This window comes from Delphinus delphis, chromosome 6 (assembly GCF_949987515.2).
Source record: "Delphinus delphis chromosome 6, mDelDel1.2, whole genome shotgun sequence".
NCBI classification, from domain to species: Eukaryota; Metazoa; Chordata; class Mammalia; order Artiodactyla; family Delphinidae; genus Delphinus; species Delphinus delphis.
This window is the reverse complement of record NC_082688.1, coordinates 50,740,217-50,765,340: the sequence shown is the minus strand read 5'-3', so window position 1 is coordinate 50,765,340 and position 25,124 is coordinate 50,740,217. Positions and strand designations below refer to the sequence as shown.

At 42.6% G+C, this 25,124-nt stretch overlaps 1 protein-coding gene across 1 annotated transcript in view; it reads left to right on the top strand.

The window, feature by feature from the left end:
- Positions 1 to 25,124, top strand: part of PGM5 (phosphoglucomutase 5) — a 191,487-nt gene that overhangs the window by 131,503 nt on the left and 34,860 nt on the right. Inside the window, exons 8-10 of the mRNA XM_060014655.1 lie at positions 2,415 to 2,550; positions 6,015 to 6,198; positions 23,953 to 24,087. Of these exons, the coding sequence (XP_059870638.1) occupies positions 2,415 to 2,550; positions 6,015 to 6,198; positions 23,953 to 24,087 (455 nt within the window). The remainder of the gene's footprint in view (positions 1 to 2,414; positions 2,551 to 6,014; positions 6,199 to 23,952; positions 24,088 to 25,124) is intronic.

The following is a 25,124-nucleotide window of genomic DNA, read 5'->3' as shown; positions in this document are numbered from 1 at the left end:
TCAGCAGACCATTGACCAGTGTATGGAGGAGTCAAAGACTTGATCATTTCTCCTTTTAAGTATCTTCACTGTCCTCTCAAGGTTGTATGTTTTTCTTTTTGAGGAAAAACATTTAACATTTAACACTGCAAATGTACCAAGAAGTATAAATGGTCCATAGCTTTGGTGAGATGTTCTCAAAGCTGCCTAACTTAACTAAGGTATTGTTTCAGTCCATTTTCAAAGTTTAAACAGTTCTGTGTCATTGGGTCTTCCTTTCTGAGTTTCTATGTTTCATAGCCCTGAAACCCAAGTACTGTTGTCCATTTTTATTGCTCTGTTGCAAGAAGAAATGATCCAACCCCTGGTCCCAGTCTCCTGGTCTTAAGACATTGCTGTAGCTAGAGTCAGAGGATAAAATTAAATGAATGACTGAGAACAATTTGCCTCAAAGCACGTTTTGAGGAATCAGCACCAGGTTGGTACTTTATGTGAATTACCAATAAGATCGACAACCAGACAACCACTTGTGACATCCCAGTCATTGATCTAAATACCTGGGCGTATTTAGTTACTTCATCATGATAGTAACCCATGAGGGAGGGGCTATTATTTCCCTATGTTACAGATGAGGACAGCAAGTCACATGAAGGTCAGTGGCTGAGCCAGAATTTGAATGTGAGCAATCTGACTCCAGAGCCTACCCACTGAGTGTGATTAAATTCATATGACAACCCGACAAGATGGGTGATGGTGTCCCCATTTTACAGATGAGAAGCTGAGACTCAGAAAGGTTAACAACTTTGCGATAACTTCTCACATTCCGGGGTAGTAGAAGAGTTTAGTTTTAAACCCTAATTCCAAAGCCTTCCCCATGCTTTTTCCATTATATCACCTTTCTTACACTACAACACATTCCTTTGTATTCGGGACAGAGCTTACAATTGGCCAATAGACAGATGCTTAAATGAGCCTCCAACATATTCCTCTGGGTTCTCTTTGCACAGGAAGCTACCTGTTTAGCCTGCACACTTGATCGTGTGAATGCCACAATATGAGCTGCCTCTCTTTCTATGTAAATAGCTAGAGGAATAAGCTTCCCAGTTCCTTCCTGCCTCAGGGACTTTGTGCTTTGTCCCCAGATCTCTGCATGGCTGACTCCTTCTTCTCGGGTATCAGCTCACGTATCATCACTTCAGCGGGGCTGACCCTGACTACCTGTATTCCTAATGCTGCCATAACAAATTACCGAGAACTGGGTGGCTTAAAACAGCAGAAATTAATTTTCTTCTAGTTGTGGAGGCCAGAAGTCTGAAATCAGGGTGTTGGCAGAGCCATGCTTCCTCTGAAGTCTTTAGGGGAGAATCTTTCCTTGCCTCTTTCAATTTCTGGTGTCTCCCTGCCTTCCTTGGCTTGTGGCAGCATAATTCTCATCTCCACTTCTGTCTTCACATAACCTGCTCCTTTGGATTTCTCCTCCCTGTGTCTTCTCTTCTCAGAATACTTGTCATTGGATTTTGGGCCCACCTGGATAATCCAGGCTGATCTCACCCCAACATCCTTAACTTAATTATATCTGCAGGACTATTTCCCCAGATAAGGTCACATTCACAGGTTCTGGGTGGCCATATCTTCGGCGGGTACAGTGGGGTTAGGGAGTACCATTCAACCCTACTCTAGGTGAGCTGCGCTGCCCTAGTAAGGAAGTCTTTGCTGATATCGTGCTCTGTGACATTATCATCCAGTTTAATTTTTTTCATAGCTCTTGTCCTTATTTGACACATGTTGTTCTTTCATCTGCTTTCCTGTCGCCTCCCTGCCTACTTGAATTCAAACTTGTTGAATAAAGAGCTATCCTGTTCACTGCCGTATCCCTAGTACCTAGACCAATGCTTGGTGTACTGTAAGGATCACCGAATATTTACTGAATGAACGATACCATTAGTCAAATATGATGTCAGCTTGGCTCTTGGATCCTTTCAACAACTTCCAGGATTTTATTTTACTTTTTGATATTGTTTTATGTTATTTGAATTTCGGTTGCATACTTTTAGAAATGCAAGTTTATTATGGGACATGGTTTTTTTTTTTTTTTTTTGCGGTACGCGGGCCTCTCACTGTTGTGGCCTCCCCCGTTGCGGAGCACAGGCTCCAGACGCACAGGCTCAGCGGCCATGGCTCACGGGCCCACCCGCTCCGCGGCACGTGGGATCCTCCTGGACCGGGACACGAACCTGGGTCCCTTGCATCGGCAGGCGGACTCCCAACCACTGCGCCACCAGGGAAGTCCTGTGGGACATGTTTTTCACACAATAGATAAATATATCCTACCATTTCAATGTAACACTCAAGTGCTAACTGGTCTTCATAGTTCATTTAGCTTTAACTTTTCCCCCGTGAACAAATCTTCAGCAGACTGTTCCTTTCTCCCATAGGCTCTGATCACCTCCGGGAGAAAGATGGCCTCTGGGCTGTCTTGGTCTGGCTCTCCATTATCGCTGCCCGCAAGCAGAGTGTGGAGGAAATTGTCCGAGATCACTGGGCCAAATTTGGCCGCCACTACTACTGCAGGTGAGAAGGGCAAGGGTCTCTGTATGGACCCTGGGAAACTGCTCTTAGAGAAGGTTTTTTTAAAAAAAAGTGGGCTAGAACCTTAGGAGGGAGGCATCTTTCAGGAAGATCTGAGGAGCAGAGACGCTAGAGCCAGATAACCCTGAGAGGTGGTAACAGTGGTGTCAAGGAGTACCCCTCCCCTGGTGACACCCCTCTGTCATCTTTTCATCCTGCCTGTACGGTGGGCAGCCATCCCCAGAGGGAATCTGAACTACAGAACCTTGAAAGGTCCTTTGGTGGCCATGAAAGTTGTACAGTCATACTGGGGGCTTTCCTTGTTGGCTCTCCACCCATAATTATCAAGGAAAGCGAGGCAAAGACAGAAGTTCCCACTAATGGTCCAAACTGTGACCAAGATGCCTGAGCTGGCATCCTCTGAAGGGACCACATGGCTCAGGAGCCCCAGATTTTGCTAAAGTTTTGTCCGCATGAAAGGAGTTACAGAAAAAAGAAATATTACCCTGGGAAGGAGGGAGGGGAAAGGTCAGTGGCAAAGAGCTTAGGGTTGGGGGTTTCTACTACTTTCCTGTTGTTGAAGCAAGCGATGGGGGCAGAGTCTTCTGGCTGTGTGGCTGCCTGCTAGATATGCTAGTACCAAGCCATGGTTTAGGGGGAGCAGTGGTCGGAAAGGATGTTAGCTGTGGAGAATGTGGGATTAGGGCAGGGAATCCTTGGGTAGTCTCAGCGGCTCTCTGTGTATTAAAAACAGAGACGGTGCCTCATTGGCTTTGCTTATGAATAGTTAACTACTTTGGATGTTTGGTTGCGTTTCAAGAGCTTAAGGGACAGAAAGAAAGCTTTAGACTTCCCTTATAAGGTGATTGTTTCTTCTCTTAAGAGGTCATTTACTTAAATAAATATCAGAGAATAAGGAAGCCTGTGATAGTTTTCAGTAGAATCAAAGAGACTGCAGTACTGTGGGAAATGTAGACAGCGCCATCATATTCTTGGTGTCTGTTTAGTTAAGAAGGCTGAGGATGTGACAGGCGGGAAATCACCTCAAATTATTCATTGTGTTATAATAAGGACTCTCAAGGCAGGCGGGAACTTGTTTTATTCACTAGTATTTCTAACAAGTGCCCAAAATCCTGATTCCTGTGGGCTTTTTTGGCATACCAGAGGGACCAGTTGGCACAGCAAATCGTTTTATTGCCTGAAGCTGCTCCAAAAACTCCAACCTGATAAAATATATTATGACTGCCAGCCTCATAATTTGTGGAATGATTATCTAGCTTTCTGCCAGCATTTTGAAGACATGGTATTATGATAAGTGTATTTGTAATATAGTTCATTTTTTTGTGGCCAAGAGGTTACACGACAATTACTTTTTTCATAACAAATACCATATTAGAGAATATAATGCAGTGGAGGTATAAATTCTTGTAGGACTTTGAATTATGTTTCAGATTTCTGTACAAGGAGATCACAGAGATAAAGAAAAAGGCAAGGGAATAGGTAGAATGAAAGTAAACCTTTCCTTCAGCCTCTGGGAAAGGTAGGTTAAAAGTGCTTGTGAAAGAAAATGATTTCTAGCCTGACTGCTTTCTTGGTGGGGAGGAGATAATTAAACAATTTTGGCTTAACTAATACTGAGCCTGCAGTTGTATCTGAGAACCCAGATGATTTTCCTTGTGTGAGTGGACCCCAGAAGGAATTCTCCATTTTGAAATTTCTTTCCTTGAAAGTGTGTTGGTGGTGGCGATGGTCAGAGGGGGTGTTTTGGGGTAGTGAGGGGAAGGTAGTGCTAGAACCTGCATGTGCATGAAGATGAGCATTTGGGCAGCTGGTCTGATGACCTCAGCCATAGACTGGATGTGACCTGTCACATTAGCGTATTTTCTCAACTTCTGAATCTCTTTCAGTGCCTCTCTGTCTCCTGCTACACCCTCTTATCCCAACCTCCTGCCCCTCTCTGCTTGGCTAGGTTTTACCTTCCCAAAAAGTAATCTTTAAAGAGAATCTAGGATTAGAACACACACCTTGTGTAAGAGAGAACAGAAAAGAGGGGGGATGCAGGTGCAGGGGACCCATTGTTAGCCATGGTATCATTCCTTTCAGCCAATACCCTGTTGTCTGCTGAAGTCACAAAAGGTCTTGGGTGGAAAAAAGTAGTAACAACTATTCAGATCTTCCTTCTTTAGTTCACTCTGAGAACTCACCTTCTTTCCTGTTTACAGAGAGCCCAATGTGAGATCCCACCACAGCTGCGTGAGCACAGCTGCCCCACCTAGGGCTTCCTTCTTAAACAGAGCCCCGTGGGTGTGCGATAAGGACTTGGTCAAAACCATCTGACATCGGGAAAGACCCTTCCTTATGGCAGTGACTAAGAATAAAAGTAATTAATAGTTTTAAGCACTGGCGTCGGGCATTGTGCCAACTACTTGGTATGCATTATCATATTTAAACTCCACAACAACAAATGAGATAAGGGTTATTTTTAGTCTTTTTTTTTTCCCTAATCACCTCCCAGCCCCATTGTTATATTTGATGTTCTTGGCTAGGGGGATCTTCTTTTTAATGGAACAATTGTGATATTTCTTCCAAGTTTCCAAGAGGGTTTTATGGTACATTGAATTCCCTTCCTCCTTCTCTCTTCCCCTGCCTTGATTCCTCTCTCTCCTTCCTTTCTTCCTTCACATCCTCCCATCTTTCATTCCATCACTTACAAAAAACACTACTTGTCAGAAGCAACAGAGAACAAAACAGGTAAGATCTCTACCCTCCTGGAGCTTACAGTACTCAGGGGCAAAGACAAGAAATAAGGAAACAAATATATAAACAAAGTAAATACAGATTGGGGTAACTACCAAAAGAAGAAATAAAGGATGATAAGAGGCGGGGGAGAGATAGAGGGAAGCTACCTTAGATGACTGGTCAGAGAAGGTCACTTTCTAGAGGTAACACTAAATTTGGAAGCTGAAGGAAGGGAAAGTGTCAGCTATTTGAGTAGCCTGGGGAAGATTGTACCAGGGAAAGGAAACAGATAGCAAGAGCAAAGGCCCAACGAAGGGAAAGGGCAAAGTGTCTCTGAGGACTGAAGAGGGGGCCCATGTGGCTGGAGCATAGCGAACCAGAGCGAGAGTGGGACAGAGTCAAATCAAGGACGTGGGCAGGTCAGATCCCACAGTGCCTTGTAGGCTGTGGTTAGGGTTTTGACTCTTGCTGTCAACATGACAGGCATTTTTGGAGGGATTTAAAGGAAAGGATTGGCACGATTTGATGTTTACAAGATGATGCTGGCTGCTGTGTGGGGAATGAATGGAGGGCTGGCAGGGGGAAGAGGGGTGACCAGCTGCAGATGCTTCTCTGTGCTGGTCTTCTTTAAACAAAACCAATGATTAAATGACCTTGAGAGGCCCACCCAGCTGCTGGTTCTCTGATAAGATTTGTGTTTATCCTGTGTCCTGCTCCTCCCTCACCAGGTTTGATTACGAGGCGTTAGAGCCCAAGACGACCTATTACATCATGAGGGACCTGGAGGCCTTGGTCACAGACAAGTCCTTCATCGGCCAGCAGTTTGCTGTGGGGAGCCACGTCTACAGTGTGGCGAAGACAGACAGCTTTGAGTACGTGGACCCCGTGGATGGCACTGTGACCAAGAAACAGGTACTTGCTATGAAATCGCCAGAACAGGTTATCAAGCAGAGGAGGGGTGGTGTGCGGTGGGGATGCAAAATATCCTACAACTGGAGAGATCTTCAGCGATGATCTGCTCCGAGCCCTTCATTTTACAGATGAGAGCCCTGTGGCCAGGAGAGAGGAAAGCCCTCGGCGAAGGTTACCTACCTCCTTAATGGCAGAGAGTGGATTAGAATACAGGGCCCTGGCTCTCTGTCCAATATTCTCTCCACTTGGTAACTGATGGGCCAACACCACAAATAGATTTAGACCCAACATTTCTTTCTGAAATGTTTGCAGCCTGCAGTCCCTCTATATAGTGGCCATGACTGGTGACAGATTCAGAAAAGTTTCCAAGAGCAAGGGATCCCTTTCCTTGGGACCCCCAGGTACAGGGATGTTTCACCTTTTATTACCTTATGTCATTACCTTATGTCAATGATAGGAGCTTAGCCAGATGGGTTTGTTACTCCTGGTAGGGGAAGAGACAATTGGAAATTTTGCCCCACAAACCCCAAAGTAAGATTTGTGGTGGAGAATTATATTAAATGAAAGATAAGTGGCAAAATCAACCACAACTTTTATTATGATCTCATCTCTGTGAATTGTATGAGAGATGTTGAAAGCTATTACCATTATTTTTCTTCTTGATTTTGTTTATTTATTGGCTATGGCAATGTTGGCCACTCTGGGAGCACATTTTAACATTTATAGTCTAAATAAGACACTGAGTAATGTTAAGAGGAGTTCCATTCTAAAATCCCCAAATTCTTATCTTCTTATACGTGCTTCACCAAGTACAGACAACAAAATAAATCAGAAGCTGTAGGCTTTCGGGGACTAGATGTAACGGTAGATATTGCTATTTTTATTTTGACTAGTGTTTCATACATAGTCCTTGCCCTAGGGTCCCCTGACTTGCCGATGTTCCAAAGCCCATTACCCTCCCGTTACTCTTGCTATATTCTCCCTCTGGTCTGCTTAGTTTTGTAGTGATCTTTCATCTCTATCAAAATGTCAGTCTTTCATTCTTGAAGGCCTTCCATGGCTGGACAAATTCATTACAGTCTTACTTTGGAAAGGTGTAGGGTAGTGGAGAAAATAGTGTTTAAGAAGTTTGAAGACCCAGAATTGAATCCTATCCCTGCCACTTACTAGTTGGGAAGGTGGTTGGATTTCTTTGAGCCACAGTTTCTTCCTCATCTGTGAAACATCTATCTCACAGAGTTGTTTAAGAAATAGAACGAAATAGCATACATAAAAACTCCTAACCTTTACGCAAGGCTTTGTAGCTGTGATTTGTTTTGCACAAGGATGCTTTCTTGTAGAATGGATTGAATTCTCTCCAAAATACCAGTGAATCCCTGGAGATATGAAGCCAGCACACAGCACATGGTGCATCTTTGAGCCTCCATGTCTCAGATAATCTATTCCAGTTTGGTACCATATTTTCACTTCTGTTTCACACAGGGTCCTCAGAACAAACTTCCCTAATCCAAGACTTATTTTGTTGTTGTTACTGTAGAATTTAAGAGTCGTAAAATACATGCTTTCTGAAGTATCCCTGAGAGGTTTTTTGTTCCCTGATGAGGAAGGCTTGAAAACTATTCCTTGAAGGGAATGTCTAGTCATTGGTAGGTTCTGGACCATATCAACTCATGCAGAGCTTGTTTGTTGAGCTCATTTGTTTTGCTGTTAAATCTACTAATACTCTACCTTGTTTCTTCTTCAATGAACTCAGCATTTGGGTGCTTTTTTTTTTCTTGGCTTTTCTTTAATCATTCACACCAGGCTAATTCCTCAACTGGATCTCAAGTTTGGATTCGATTTATTCTGTGTTCCTCCCCTTCAGCCCTGAATATTGGTTTCTATTTTTACTCCGGCATTTATTGATGTTTTCCCCATACTCTTTCATCTGTCCTCAAAGGTGACCATAAATAGATAAGTGCTACCAGGACCTGCTCCTGGGAGTTTCTCAAGTAACAAAGGAAGGGTAGTTGTTCATCTTCCTGGATTCCAGGACCCAAGTGATACCTTCATTAGCTGGTGGCCCTGAGTCACACTAGAGATTCTTGCCGGTCTGGGTTTGGCTCAGTGAGGGTTTCGGGAGATCAGTTAACACTCAGCGGCATCCCTATTGTCAGCAAGCCACAGATGGTTCTTTCACCACAGTTGTTCCTGTTGGAACAGAGGGGAAATTCCTCCACAGGTGTGGCCATTGCTAATCTTTCACCACTGAGGACCATGTTTCAGCACTCGTGGGATGTCAGTAGTATCAGCATTCACCTCGGGACAGTTGAGTCTGGGGCATAGTTTACGCAACGTTGTTGCAAAATAAACTGTCCATTCCTAAAAGACATATTTGAATTTAAATAAACTAGTATTATTTTTAAATAGTCATAAAGTGCTTTGGTGCATTCATTCAGTAGGTATTTCTTGAGAGCCTATCAAATGCATAATATTGGTTTTTTTCATGGTGCAGTTTTTTAATATAAATATATAACTGCTCTATTGAGATATAATTCACATAACATACCGTTCACCTATTTAAAGTGTACCATTCAGTGGTTTGTAGTACATAGAGAAAGTTGTGCAATTGTTACCACAATCAATTTTAGCACATTTTTAAATCAACCTCCCCCCAAAATAAACCATCTACTCTTTAGCTATCATCTCCCTTCTAACCCCTGGGAGCCAATGATCTACTTTCTGTCTCTATAGGTCTTCCTATTCTGGACATAAGTGGAATCATATAATATGTGGTCCTTTGTGACTGGCTGCTCTCACCTAGCACAATGTCTTCAGGGTCTATCCGTGCTATACCATATATCACTACTTCATTCATTTTTATTGCCGAATAATAATTCCACTGTGTAGATAAACTACATTTTGTTTATCCACTCAGTTGATGGACATGTGAGATGGTTCTACTTTTTTACTATTATGAATAATGCTGCTGTGAATATTCATGTAAGTTTTTGTGTAGACGTAGGTTTTCAATTCTCTTGGGTACATACCTAGGAGTGGAATTACTGGATCGAATGGTTAACTCTCTGTTTAACCTTTAAAGAAGCTGCCAGATAGTCTCCAAACACAATTGTACTATTTTACACTCCTCCTGGCAGTGTATGAGGGTTCCAATTTCTGCACACTTCCACCAACCCTTGTTATTATGTTTTTTCAATTATAGAATACTGTAACTTAAAAATAGTCTACTATATTATGGGTTATTTCAAGATTAAGATACAAGGAGACTTAACCTCCACAAGGAGAAACAGAAGTATGCTTCACCTAGCAAAACTGAAAGGAAACTTAATAATGTAACATCTCTGTTTGCTGTCGGAGGCCGATTGCTATGGTTTCTCCAGTGTTCTGTCATGTTGGAGTCAGACAGACATAGGTTTGAAGGCTGGCTTTGTCACTGCCTAGATTTGTGGCTTCGGGCATGTTACTTAACTTCTTTGAACCTCAACACAGTGAAGGAGAGGGGGAGGGCATGCTGATAATTACCATATAGGGTTATGGAGAAGGTTTTAGGAGAAAGACTTATAAAGCCCCCAGGCACAGTAGCTAGTACTCATTTGATGCTCAAGAAATATCAGTTCCTTCCCCCTTATCAGAAGCCTTAACTTGACTGCATGTCAGTCTGAGGAAAGGGCGTGAGTGGCATTTAAGTGTATAGGCTTAAAGTCAGATTGTCTTGGATTTGAGCTTCGGCTCTGCCACCTCCTGGCTGGGTGATCTTAGGCAAGTTACTCAACCTCCCTGTGCCTTTTTCTCCTGTCTATGGAAATAGGAATAGTAATTGTGGCTAACTCATACGGCCATTGGGAGAATTCAATCAGATAATAGATGTAAAGTCCTAGTACCTAATAAACATTAATAACTGGTTAACTAAAATAAGTTATGCTAAAAGAGCATCCTTCGGAAAGAAAGATTTTGGCATTTAATGAACCATAAATGATAAGCAAAGCAGTGGGGAAGAGCATATACAACAGCAACTTTGCAGGGTGTCACGCGAAGATACGGGAAGGCCCCGTCAGTTTCTGAGCTATCTGTGAATTGATTCAAACTCACATTTCTCTGCCTCCCCCCACGGCCCCCCACCCTCCATCACACATACATTTTGCTTCAGAAAGAAAAAGGTTTTTTAAGGCAGCTCTGTCCCCTTTTTGTCCTTGATTTGAGGTCAGAGTCAGGAAACAGACCGTGGGAAAAAAAAAAGCTGTTTTACATGTATCTCTAGAGATAAGAAACGCTTCTCCATCCAAAATGAAATGAAAATCCTGTTCTGGTGGTAAGCCATCCCTCCCACCCGCACCCACCATCTACTCCACTCCTATGGAAATGTTCAGCAAAATCTATCCTGCCGGGCTTCCCTGGTGGCGCAGTGGTTGGGAGTCCACCTGCCGATGCAGGGCACGCGGGTTTGTGCCCCGGTCCAGGAGGATCCCACATGCCGCGGAGCGGCTGGGCCTGTAAGCCATGGCCGCTGGGCCTGCGCGTCCGGAGCCTGTGCTGCGCAACGGGAGAGGCCACAGCAGTGAGAGGCCCGCGCACCTCAAAAAAAAAAAAAAAAAAAATCTATCCTGCCTGTGAGATCCTGTGGAGGTCATTCAAAGAGCAAGAAGGAACCCCCTGAAGTACTCATCCCCTGATGTGAATTCCCAGGGACCTCACTGGCCTCACTGTGGCCTGTCGGGTCTCATGGAATTTACTATGGCTGCCTCCAAGTGTCTGATTTTTGTGACCTTGGGTGCCAGGAGAAAAGTTGATGTGTGTCTTCCATTAAACAGAACCCAAGAGAGGCTCTGATTTAGAAATAGCAATTGAGAGGCGTGGTTCAACAATCGCAGCTCGTCTCTCTGTGGTCCCATGAGGATGTGTCACTTGTTATTTTCTGGTAAAATCTAGTCACATGAATGAATGATGATGGTTTCTTCAAATACGAGTGGGAAAAATAGCCAGTAGCTACTGTGAGAGTAGGGGAGCAGTTGGGTCAAACTGCTGACTAATTTAAGAGGTTCTTGATTTATGCCTTATAAATAGATGGGAGAGATGAGGAAAGGTTAGACGGCTCCTGAAGGCATGAAGGGTGGCCCAATCTTTCCTCAAGGATGGATTCATTGTGCAAAGATCAAGATTTTCCATGGTGCTTGGCGCGCTCTCTCTTCCCTCAACCATCACTTTCCCCGGGAACATTATCAATACCCAGATTATCTGTTAGTGTTTTCCTCCCCATCTCATCCTTCTAGCCCTGACTATGAGACTCTCCGGCTTTGGGAGAAGGGATGCTCCAATGCCGGTGCTGTGAAAGAAAGACAACTTCACAAATGGTACCAGCACTGAGTGATGGCATATTGCCACCAGGGTGGGCATCAGTCCAGAACTATGACCTGTATTTTGAAAATTAGCTTTGAAATGAGAAACCTTGATACTTCAGGAGCAATATTTAACCAAACAAGTCTCTCTTTATGTCTCATCCAACTCCTTTATTTCTATTTAAAAGATCAAAACTTATTAAATTCTATGAGTGCTGAAGTCATTTGCAAGTAAAAGTTCAGCTGATATTTAAAAAAAAAAAAAAAAACTGATGTAAATAAATGCATACCAGTTAGCTGATGTGGAAAACCAAATCCAATTTGATTATGTCAGACTAACTTTGAGCTTATTAATACCTCTTCAAGTTATGCAGGCTGTGTGGAAACATTTTTGATGTTGTCCTTAACCTGGAAAAAAGAACCATTTCAAATTAGTTCAGAGACAAAGCACACTTTGAAGACTGATTCTGAAGTCAGTTTGCTTTCAGTGTTGTTATTTTAATATACAAGAAGGTGTCTGTACTTCTTAATTTTGGTATTTAGAAATAATAAAGAAAGTGAATAGGCAATCTTGAAATCACATTTCAGTCTGACATGTGGTGCTTCAATATATACTGCGGTGTTGCCAACTCCTGGTCAACAGATATAGAGAAGTTTACTGAGGCCTCGTCTCTGGTGGCCTCACATGAAGGCAACTGAACAGTCTTAGCTGGAAAATCTGGGGCCCCAGAGGGGCTCTCTACTCAGAGTTAACTGGTCATCCTTTAACTTCAAGCTTCAACATTTATTACATTCCAATCAATAAACCAAGTGAGAGACTGTCATATTAACAATCCTTGTCCTATAATATGCCATTTGCTAGAGTGTGCTTTGGGCATCTAGAAGTAGAATTTAAGAAATCACTTCAGTCAGACTGGTTATCCCACCTACGGAATTTAGCTAAATCTGAATGTTAGTACCTATTAACAGTCCTTGAGTGACAGAAGTGTTTAGGGAGTGAGGTGTAATCGTTAAATGTATACTGTGATCAAACCTGGGTTAAAAAAATCCTTTTTACGTTGCAAGTTGTGATGTCTAAAAAAATTTCCCTTAATAAATACACCTTCCTTTCCCACCTTAGTACAACGGGGTGAAGGTAGTAGAAGTTTGATTCATTCACGTCTGCATCCATTTAATGACTATTTTCCAAACACCTACCACATGCAGTCAGCTTCCTGGGCATTGAGGATAAAACAGCACACAGGACAGGCTAGCAGGGAAGGCAGACTGACATTAATCTTGTAATGACTACAGAGTTTGTTTAACAATATTACAGAGAAATCACTTATTTGGAAGTGCATAGCAGAAGAAACAAACCTAGACTAGGGCTCTGGAAAGCTCTCCATGGGGAGATGATACTTAAGCTGGGTCCTGAAGAATGGTTGGAAGCTGCCTCCGGTGAAACTATCTTATCAGACTACATGCTTTTCTTCCATCATATGTACTTAGACAGTTGTTTAGCTTTCCAGAGAAAGAGCTGGGTTTCCTATGGGCGATCACATTCCCCATGGGATGTTACAATAGCTGTGATTCTGATTCTCAACTCCAGTGTTCATTCTACAACACCGTAGTTGTGGGAAATAGAGACAATTGGGCCGCTTAGTAGGATACCTTGAAAACTATGGATTAAAGAAATTTTTTCCTAATGGCTACTTTTCCTACGATTTTGCCTATTTGCCTTCCAAGGACCAAATATATTTTCAGTGCTTTGTAATGACCTGTTGGCTGATTTGGAAACAGAGAGAGGGAGACACTGTTTTTGGTTAGTTGGGAAGTTCTGACTCCCCTGCTTCCGATTTGTTGGAGTTTTGTTATAATGAATTACCTTCTCCTGACGTAATTGATTGCTTTAGGGCTATCTTCTAAAATGTTGGTAGTAGAATCCTGCTAAGATGTGTGGTAAGAATCTAAGCCTTCTGGAATGGCATCCCAGTTTCTTCCTACTGAACTGCTAATGTCTGTGTGCAGTCAGGAGGGCAACCGTCACCAGGAAACATAAATATTAAAGGAAAAAGCTGCAAACTATCACAGGAACCGAGGGAGGAAGCTACCCCTGTTGTCTGGGTAAAGTATGTCTGAATCCCAAATATCCCTGAACCGGGCCTGGTGTTGAGTGAACAGACATCAGCAGCCATTTTGGCCATTTTGGCCAAAGACCCAGGGAAATGGAACATGTGTGACCTAGTTCCATTGTTCCAGACTTGATAGTTAGAATCTGGGTGAGGACTAATTTATGTCTTCACTTCCCACTTCGCCTCTCATCACCTAATGTGGTTTTTGCTGGATGTGTGTTGTAAAAGTGCACTTAAGCCATTTGACCTTGATTTCCCCAGATAATTATTTGCAATTGTTGGCTCCCAAGAGTGCTGGTTGGTTGTAAAAAAAAGGCTAGATGAGAATTGCTCCCAGGGGTAGGGCAGCTGGGTATGGCTGTGTAGTCAGTGCACTGCACAAAGGCACGGGCCTAATGCTGGAGGAGAAGCTGAAATCCAGACCAGCCAAGAGGAAAGATGCTCTCCTGTAATTTGTCCACCCAGAGAGGGCATTGCTTATAATTTATATGGGGGCATGGTATTCACTAGCAGCTGCCCAGCTCAGCCACTGGTGAACTCATGCTCACAGCTAACTCTGTGACTTAAACAAAGAAAAATGGGGTAATTCTAGGTGATTTTTTTCGTGGCAAGAAATGTCTGTCCAATCCAAATCTTCTGCTTTATAAGCTGCATGCTTTCTTCTACAAAATATGGTTCAGATGTTACACAGCGATATTTTCACCTTGAAGCGTTCCAGATAAATCGTTGGGATTTCCTGTGGGAGATAACATCTGAGTTAATCTCACAGAGTCACTCTCTTCCAAGCCTGTCCTGTCTCCAGGTTCATATGCCTGGGGTGGCCAACTGACTGTATATGCGACATTGTACCAGATTTCAGGGCCATATGCTGTTTTCCCCTGGAACTCTTCCTAGGTCGGTATTCGACTAGGTCAGATGCTGCCAAATAACTGTTGGTAATGTACAGTTCCTCCTTCCCCGCCTGGCTGCAACATGTCCTATAGTCTCCAAACTCACATCTGGCAGCTCTGCTTGTACTTAGCAACTTGCAGATTTCCCTGCGTTGATTTACACAAGGGCTTAAAAAAAAAAGAAAAAGGAAAACAACCCAAGATTCATTTATCAAACGTTTATCAGATACCTACTCTACAAAAGGCTCTGTGCCAGTTTGCAGGACCATACAAAACATATGAGATATTGTTCAGATATTTCACATGAGAAGCAATGTATGGCTCTCAGAGGTTTCATATGGTTCAACCTAAAATTATAAGCCTGCAGTGAGAAGACATAGGCTGAAACCCTGGCTCCTCCATTTACTGGTTGTGTTACTTTGAGCAGGTTTTCTGACTTCCCTGTTCTTTTCAGTAAAAGGAGGAGATGGCCTGGATGACCCTGAGGTCCTCCTTTTAAGACCTTAGGATTGTAAATTGACCATCCAGGAAAGAGAATTTTATTGCCAGGAAGCCAGTTCAGTGGGAGATATGGAGAAGATGAATGGTAACAGATCTTTGTGTTTAGTAGTGATTTCAGAGGACACGGCAAAGTTTTTAAAATAAAATTAATCTTAATTCTGCCTAATTTAAAAATAAGTATGTAGCATCGCACCACAAACCTTCGCCATTTAGGCTTTATATAGCAACCTTCTGCAAAATCTGGAAAGTTAGACAAGTTAGAGCATAGCACCATTTTCACTAAAAGCTTTAACATAAGAAAAATAATTCTATTTAGATAGTGATTTATAATTTTCAAAGCACTTTTCACATACATTTTCTGATCTGTTGCTCACAACAATCCAGTAAGCCAGGGTGTATTATTTTTCATCCGCTTTTTAGGAAACTAAGGCTTAGAGAGCTTAAATGACTTACTCAAGACCGCCAGCTAACAAGCCAAGCCAGAATTTCAGCTCAGTTCTCTAGTTATTCCTATATTGTTTCCAAACTCCGCAAACGGCAAACCGAAGAGGGGGCAAATCTGGGGACAAAAAGAAATGCTACAGAGATAACTGGAAGCAGACTGCAGGATTTTTGTGTGGAGCAGTTCTTTAACAATTCTTTCTCATTGGGACAGAGCTAAGGTGGGCAAAACCCCACCCTGGTCACTGAGGCCTACAACTATGGCCACTCAAAGTGTTTCCCCTGGGCTGGAAGTGCAGTGCCCTTTGTGTACCCCACCCCATACTTAACATTATCTTCTCATGGAGGAGAGCATCTTCATCCCTTCTTTGAGCTTGGGGCTGTTGTATCATCCTGGAAATTCCCGCTCCTATAGCTGCTATGGTTACGGTGGTATCGTGGATTCCTTCACTGTTGCTTCAGGAATTCCTTAGGAGATTGTGCTAGAAACAATTAATGTCAGATGCTCAAGAGGAGATGCTTCTAGTGGTTCTGCTGCTGACAAGGCGCTAGGAGGAGGCTTTCAGGACTCAGCAGCAACATGATGTTTTATTAGGCCCCTGCGTTATGGCCTCCTGAGATCCCAGTCTGATGGTAGTATATGCAAGAAACCTCAGATCTTAAAGGCATCTTCCTTAAGACTGACGTGTGGTATAGTCAGTCACTTGGTACATGAGGGAGGTGACCTAGAAAAAAAAGGCTACGACAGTGCTGTCCGCATGTGGCTACACATTAGAATCACCTGGAGAGCTTTTACAATCCCAGTGCCCAAGTCACACCCCACACAAATTAAATCACAATGTCTGGAGTGAGAGCCAGTACCACTAAGTTTTTAAAGACCCCTAGCTGATTTCAGTGTGCAGTAAATTTTGCAGTCAATAGGCTAGCTAATGATTTGTCCAAGATCACACAGCTGGGGACAGGAACTTACCATGGTTCAACTCCACTGTTTTTAGCTAAAACCGACCCTTGCCCTAAAAATGAAGGATGAGTCGACATAGTATCTTTCACAATTGCCCTTCAAGGTGAATATGTAGCCCCAGTTCATTAGTGAAGAATATGAGTGTGTTTCCAGTTGGCCTTGTTACATGTGGAAGGAGGCCTTCCAGTAATGCTCACACCAGCTGTTGGACATGTAATGACATTCATTCAACAAGTGTCCGTGGAGGGCCTACTGTGTACCAGGCTTGTCCTAGGCTGTATCAATAGACGGTGAACAAGGAATGTAAGGGTTTTCCCTCCCAGAGCTTATCAGCTAATGAAGGACCCAACGGCATAATTCAGTGATTCCAACACTTTAGGGTTAAGAGTGTAAAGGGAACTTATTTTATTCATTTGCACTGGGCCTTGTTTCTTCAAGAGGATTTGTGGCAGCAAACACACATAATGAAGTTGTTAGAATATAAATAAGAAACAGAAATCAAGACTAGGGAAAATATAAATAAGAGTAGAGAGTCAAGAACAGAAGAAGAAAAATTTTAAATTATGCAAGTCATAAGGATCCACTTGGGCTGAACCTCAAATTTGGCATTAAGTGTCCTGGCAGCCATATTAAAAAGGAAACTATGGTTAGTTATAAAGTTCTTGTTGTCAGAAAGAAAAAAAAAATACCATTTCCTCAGGGAAGGAAAGACTTTCCTAACAACTTGGCTCTTGAGGAGATGTCTAATGTGGAGCTTCACACAGTCTCCTATAGTGACTGCGAAAAATGGATTTTATAACAGTGCCTTGCAGACCCTGCAATAAAAGTGAGGATATAAAACAAAAATGCGATTTAATAAATCTATTTCTGTCATGAGTAGGTGATCAGAAGTAAGTTGATTTGGGCCAAATATATGTCCAGATGAACCTACGACTGGAAGGTGCAGTGCCTGGGGGATACCCTTATAACAGTCTTCATAGTTTCTCTCCACTGGGATTTCCATAGGCATACGGTTATATTTTTCATTTTCTGGGGTAGAGTTGAAGGGTAAGTGTTCCATGTTGTGGATAATGGAATAGTTTTTACCAGGGGTCGGCAAACATTTTCTGTAAAGGGGCAGATAGTAAATATTTTAGCCCTTGTGGGCCAGACGATCTCTGTCATAACAATTCAGTGCTGCAGTTGTAACGCAAAAGCAGCCACAGACAACACATAAGTGCACGGGCATGTCTGTGTTCCAGTAGAGCCTGATTTATAAAAACAGGTGGCAGGTCAAATTTGGCTGACAAACTATATTGCCAACTCCTGGTTTAACCTAAAAAATTTTCTAAAGCCAAGTATATTATTGGTATTCTTTTGTTGGAATTATGGAACATGTCGAAACTTGGCAAGTCTTGGTCAGTGGTTACTTTGGCCTTATTATTTAGTTGATAGCAGGTGATGATACATGCTGGAGAGAACATGGTTCATGTTGAGGTTACAAATTCATTAAGCTCATTGGCACAACATGCAGACCCCAAAGCAATCCAGTACAACTATTCACACATCCAAGTGACGCTCAGCAGACACGGAACTACGGTCGTTGCAGCAGAGAGCTGGGCTGGGTCTAAACATTTTCTGTTCCATGTGGAGAAGGAGAACTGTTATGGTCTTCACTGGGAGGTCTCACAAAGCAACATGGATTCTCTGTTAAGATCTCATGGTTCCTTAGGACAGAGAGAAGACACTGGATTATTTCCAGCAGGCTGATGTGTGCTGTTCACTCTTATCATCTTTTCGAGTGCAAAATCTATTCCAGGCTACCCGATACAGATTCTAACCTACCTTCCATGAGTACAGCCAAAGATATGGCTACACTTAGTGAAAAAACAAAACAAAACAAAACATGATTTCACTGTAAAAGGGGCTTAGCTATGAGCAGATAATACATGTTGAAGGTTTATCATGGCCTGAATTCTTAAGTACCCCCCACTGGCCGTAAACTAATCTGGGAAGTCAGTTGTGTAATGGAGCTACTTTAAAGGGTTAAGTCTGGGAAGTCCTCAGAAGAGGTGGCTTCAAGTGATTTAGTATCTGCAACAACAGGCGCTTTAGGGCTTCGGCCTTAAAGTCTGTAAAAACATGGCTGTGGGGCTTCCCTGGTGGCGCAGTGGTTGAGAGTCTGCCTGCCAATGCAGGGAACACGGGTTCAAGCCCTGGTCTGGGAAGATCCCACATGCCGCGGAGCAACTAGGCCCCTGAGCCACAACTACTGAGCCTGCGCGTCTGGAGCTTGTGCTCTGCAACAGGAGAGGCCACGATAGTGAGAGGCCCGCGCACTGCGATGAAGAGTGGTCCCCGCTCGCCGCAACTAGAGAAAGCCCTCGCACAGAAACGAGGACCCAACACAGCCAAAAATAAATAAATAAATTAATTAATTAATTAAAAAAATTTTTAAATATATATATATATATAAACATGGCTGTGAATATAATGGTGCAACCAACCTTTGGGGCTTCATTGTCAGTCTGAACAGAATTTGGTATACTATACTTTCTGGATAGCAGGGAATTGTTTTGTTTGCTCTGTTGGGAATTTCCTAACTATTCACTTCTCCAGCAGCATAAGGTGGTTAAGAAAATAATTTTGCTCATTGTGATAGAATATTTCAGGCTTACGGAGAGCAAATACTGTCTTTATCTTCATATACCCAGGGCTTAGCCCCATACCAGATCCCTAAGGGTTGCTGTAAAATGTGTGCCTAATGAATGAATCCCAGACAAAATCAACCTGTTTGCGTAGCTAGTGTCACAGAGTGATGGGCTGCCAGGAAAGGACACGGCTCCTTTTTATTAGGCAAATTGTGGCAGACATTGAACCCTCCAAAAGAGACTAAGCTTTTTGTTTGGGTATTGGAACAAAGCATGCCTACACAACTTAAAAAGCAGAAAACCACACAGATGGAATCGTAGTGTTTCCCAGCAGATATCACCAGATGGGGGAGGGAGTAAGAGATTAGCGATCAAGTTCACGTGGCATGTATGAATATTTTTAATAATGTTATTCTTAACAAGCAGGATTTGAGGCCAGAGACGTTTCCAGGGTAAATTTCTTAGGGAAAATGGTATCAAAGTTGCGTGAGACTTCTATTTTTTAGGAAGTAACAAGTGACCAGACATATTATTTTGTTCCCGGCTCTCTTTCTTCTCGCCCCTGCCAGTATGCTTATTTATAACAATAACTTTCACAGTTGCCTTAAGGAAACCAATTTCCTTCAACAGAAGTCACAACATGATCTTACAGTCATACTTTTTTTTTTTTTTTTTTTTTGTGGTACGCGGGCCTGTCACTGTTGTGGCCTCTCCCGTTGCGGAGCACAGGCTCCGGACGCGCAGGCTCAGCGGCCATGGCTCACGGGCCCAGCCGCTCCGCGGCATGTGGGATCTTCCCGGACCGGGGCACGAACCCATGTCCCCTGCATCGGCAGGAGGACTCTCAACCACTGCGCCACCAGGGAAGCCCCAGTCATACTTTTTAAAATGTTGCTGCCACTAATGAGAAGAGATGCATAGAGAATAGTGACGTTCCGAGCCAAAAATCAAATCCTGGGCAGCAGTGTGAGGTGCTGCCACAGCTCTGCTCCGACCCCACCCTGGTGGCCAGGTCTTACCAGTAGGAAGGAAGGAGAGAACCAAGAGGATGAGGACGTACACAGAAACCCTCAGAACCCGGCAGATGCTCCAGCCCTGAGCATTTCATTGTAGGCTTCCATGGCTACCAGAGGAATGTGGGAATGAGGACAGAAACAGAGCAGAACTTAAGCAAAGTCTAACATCATGTGGGGGTAGATTTAACACGGGTAATTTGTCATACTGTAATAGATAAATTGCCTACCTGACTGCATTCAGCAGGTTCATAAGGGACAAACTTTGGCCCCAGGGACATTTATTTATTTTTTAAACATCTTTATTGGAGTATAATTGCTTTACAATGTTGTGTTAGTTTCTGCTGTATAACAAAGTGAATCAGCCATATGCACATGTATATCCCCATATCCCTTCCCTCTTGCATCTCCCTCCCACCCTCCCTATCCCACCCCTCTAGGTGGGCACAAAGCACTGGCTCATCTCCCTGTGCTATGTGGCTGCTTCCCACTAGCTATCTATTTTACATTTGGTAGTGTATATATGTCCATGCCACTCTCTCACTTCATCCCAGCTTCCCCTTCCCCTTCCCCATGTCCTCAAGTCCATTCTCTACGTCTGTGTCTTTATTCCTGTCCTACCCCTAGGTTCTTCAGAACCAATTTTTTGTTTTGAGATTCTATATATATGTGTTAGCAAACGGTATTTTTTTTTCTCCCTCTGACTTACTTCACTCCATATGACAGACTCTAGGTCCATCCAGCTCACTACAAATAACTCAATTTCATTTCTTTTTATGGCTGAGTAATATTCCACTGTATATATGTGCCACATCTTCTTTATCCATTCATCTGTCGATGGACACCTAGGTTGTTTCCATGGCCTGGCTATCGTAAATAGAGCTGCAGTGAACATTGTGGTACATGACTCTTTTTGAATTATGGTTTTCTCAGGGTATATGCCCAGTAGTGGGATTGCTGGGTCATGTGGTAGTTCTATTTTTAGTTTTTTAGGGAACCTCCGTACTGTCTCCATAGCGGCTGTATGAATTTACATTCCCACCAACAGTGCAAGAGGGTTCCCTTTTCTCCACACCCTCTCCAGCATTTATTTTTTCTAGAGTTTTTGATGATGGCCATTCTGACTGGTGTGAGATGATACCTCATTGTAGGTTTGATTTGCATTTCTCTGATGATTAGTGATGTTGAGCATTCTTTCATGTGTTTGTTGGCAATCTGTATATCTTCTTTGGAGAAATGTCTATTTAGGTCTTCTGCCCATTTCTGCATTGGGTTGTTTGTTTTTTACTATTGAGCTGCATGAACTGCTTGTATATTTTAGAGATTAATCCTTTGTCAGCTGCTTCATTTGTAAATATTTTCTTCCATTCTGAGGGCTGTCTTTTCATCTTGTTTATGGTTTCCTTTGCTGTGCAAAAGCTTTTAAGTTTCATTAGGGCCCATTTGTTTATTTTTGTTTTTATTTCCATTTCTCTACGAGGTGTGTCAAAAAGGATCTTGCTGTGATTTATGTCATAGAGTGTTCTGCCTGTGTTTTCCTCTAAGAGTTTTATAGTGTCTGGCCTTACATTTAGGTCTTTAATCCATTTTGAGTTTTTTTTTTTACATTTTTTTCTATTTATTTATTTATTTATTTACATCTTTATTGGAGTATAATTGCTTTACAATGGTGCCAGTTTCTGCTTTATAACAAAGTGAGTCAGTTATACACATACATATGTTCCCATATCTCTTCCCTCTTGCATCTCCCTCCCTCCCACCCTCCCTATCCCACCCCTCCAGGCGGTCACAAAGCACCGAGCTGATCTCCCTGTGCTATGCGGCTGCTTCCCACTAGCTATCTACCTTACGTTTGGTAGTGTATATATGTCCATGCCTCTCTCTCGCTTTGTTACAGCTCACCCTTCCCCCTCCCCATATCCTCAAGTCCATTCTCTAGTAGGTCTGTGTCTTTATTCCTGTCTTATCCCTAGGTTCTTCATGACATTTTTTTTTCTTAAATTCCATATATATGTGTTAGCATATGGTATTTGTCTTTCTCTTTCTGACTTACTTCACTCTGTATGACAGACTCTAGGTCTATCCACCTCATTACAAATAGCTCAATTTCATTTCTTTTTATGGCTGAGTAATGTTCTGTTGTATATATGTGCCACATCTTCTTTATCCATTCATCTGATGATGGACACTTGGGTTGTTTCCATCTCCGGGCTATTGTAAATAGAGCTGCAATGAACATTTTGGTACATGACTCTTTTTGAATTATGGTTTTCTCAGGGTATATGCCCAGTAGTGGGATTGCTGGGTCATATGGTAGTTCTATTTGTAGCTTTTTAAGGAACCTCCATACTGTTCTCCATAGTGGCTGTACCAATTCACATTCCCACCAGCAGTGCAAGAGTGTTCCCCTTTCTCCACACCCTCTCCAGCATTTATTGTTTCTAGATTTTTTGATGATGACCATTCTGACTGGTGTGAGATGATATCTCATGGTAGTTTTGATTTGCATTTCTCTAATAATTAATGATGTTGAGCATTCTTTCATGTGTTTGTTGGCAGTCTGTATATCTTCTTTGGAGAAATGTCTATTTAGGTCTTCTGCCCATTTTTGGATTGGGTTGTTTGTTTGTTTGTTATTGAGCTGCATGAGCTGCTTATAAATTTTGGAGATTAATCCTTTGTCAGTTGCTTCATTTGCAAATATTTTCTCCCATTCTGAGGGTTATCTTTTCATCTTGTTTATGGTTTCCTTTGCTGTGCAAAAGCTTTGAAATTTCATTAGGTCTCATTTGTTTATTTTTGTTTTTATTTCCATTTCTCTAGGAGGTGGGTCAAAAAGGATCTTGCTGTGATTTGTGTCATAGAGTGTTCTGCCTATGTTTTCCTCTACGAGTTTGATAGTGTCTGGCCTTACCTTTAGGTCTTTAATCCATCTTGAGCTTACTTTTGTGTATGGTGTTAGGGAGTGATCTAATCTCATACTTTGACATGTACCTGTCCAGTTTTCCCAGCACCACTTATTGAAGAGGCTGTCCTTTCTCCACTGTACTTTCCTGCCTCCTTTATCAAAGATAAGGTGACCATATGTGCGTGGGTTTATCTCTGGGCTTTCTATCCTGTTCCATTGATCTATCTTTCTGTTTTTGTGCCAGTACCATACTGTCTTTGATTACTGTAGCTTTGTAGTATAGTCTGAAGTCAGGGAGCCTGATTCCTCCAGCTCCGTTTTTCGTTCTCAAGATTGCTTTGGCTATTCGGGATCTTTTGTGTTTCCATACAAATTGTGAACTTTTTTGTTCTAGTTCTGTGAAAAATGCCAGTGGTAGTTTGATAGGGATTGCATTGAATCTGTAGATTGCTTTGGGTAGTATAGTCATTTTCACAATGTTGATTCTTCCAATCCAAGAGCATAGTATATATCTCCATCTGTTTGTATCATCTTTCATTTCTTTCATCAATGTCTTACAGTTTTCTGCATACAGGTCTTTTGTCTCATTACGTAGGTTTATTCCTAGGTATTACCCAGGGACATTTATTAAATATCACCCCATCCTTGTTACCTTTACCGCTTTCTGATTTCTGCATCACCAGACCAAGGGATCTTGAGCATCTGTTCATAGTTTTGCTCCTAACCCTCCCCCAACATGAACCAGAAGGCAACAGAAATAGAATAGAGACAAATAGATAACCTTAAGTAACTTCTAGGTTTACCTCACTGTCCTGTTTGGTGCATGTAGAGAGCCAATTATAAACTGTCACAATGCCGAGCATCTTTGGATGATAAGAATACACTAATCTCCAAGGTCGGTATTCGTCATTTTTAGCTGTGTATTCATTTGTTCACTGATCCATCCTTTGATATTCTTGCTCTTAGGGCCTGAGGATCATTTTCTCAGATGCATCTCGGCTCATCTTCCGGCTCAGTTCCTCCAGTGGTGTGCGGGCCACCATCAGACTGTATGCAGAAAGCTATGAGAGGGATCCCAGTGGTCATGACCAGGAGCCCCAGGTACCTGAACGGAGCTGTGCTCTCAGCACTGTGTGTCTTACTGCTCCTGGAAAACTTAAGGAGCTTTAGTGGGGGTGATTTGACTTTCTGGAGAGGTGTATTGATAGCTCCAGCTATCAGGGACAAACTGCGGGTGACTCTAAGCAGATTTAACTCACTTATTGCAGAGTTTGAAACAGAAAAATTGCTCTCAAGCATCTATGAGTTTAGACCAGCATTTCCGAAACCACTTGCCTCTCTTGACTGTTCTGCAGTTTGTTGATTGTGGTAACCTCAAGAGAGGCACCTTGTATACACCAGTTAAGGAAATTTTGAGTTAGAGTCAAGCGGGTCAAACTCTTCAGAGCCTTGTCTATACTCATGTAAATGATGGGTTCCCAAGTGTTCGGAAAACTCTGGGTTGGACCATGTCCGTGAGGTGCCACTGTAGATGCTACCCAGGGCTTCCTCTCTGAGGTTGCTGCGTGGCCCACTGTGAGAGGAGGGGCCGTGGCTGGTCTGAATTTAAAGTGAAGGGAGGACGCTGACACAGCTGGGCTGGCCTGTGTATGGCAGAGCCCCCTCAAGTTGTCAGCACAGAGCTAATTAAAAACTCACTTAGAAAAGCAACAGGACAACCATATCCTCACCCCCGTATTTGTTAAAGCTCCCGGCAACATTACTGAATACCAGAAAGTACCCATTATAATGTTGGGCACTTCCATCTACACTGCTAGCTGCCCCTCCCTGCCTTGGTCTCTAGTTCAGCCTGGGTTTTGAGGCAGAGTCCTTGAGCAAATGGTTCCTTGAGATGAAACCATTGGTTCCATCTGCAATGCTTCTTTTGTGGAGAAGTAGAGAAGCAAAGAAAAACTCACTGCTTCTCAGTGTAGAGTTGCCCAGGATTTTCAGGTATAATTTGCCAAAGTTGCGCCATGGATGGAATAAGATACCTGGGAGGGTTATCTTTCTTTGTAAGTAATTTAGTGGTTTTTGTTTTTGTTTTTGTTTTTAATGGTATCTTTCTTTGGAGGGTCTCAAAGAACTTGATGAAAATG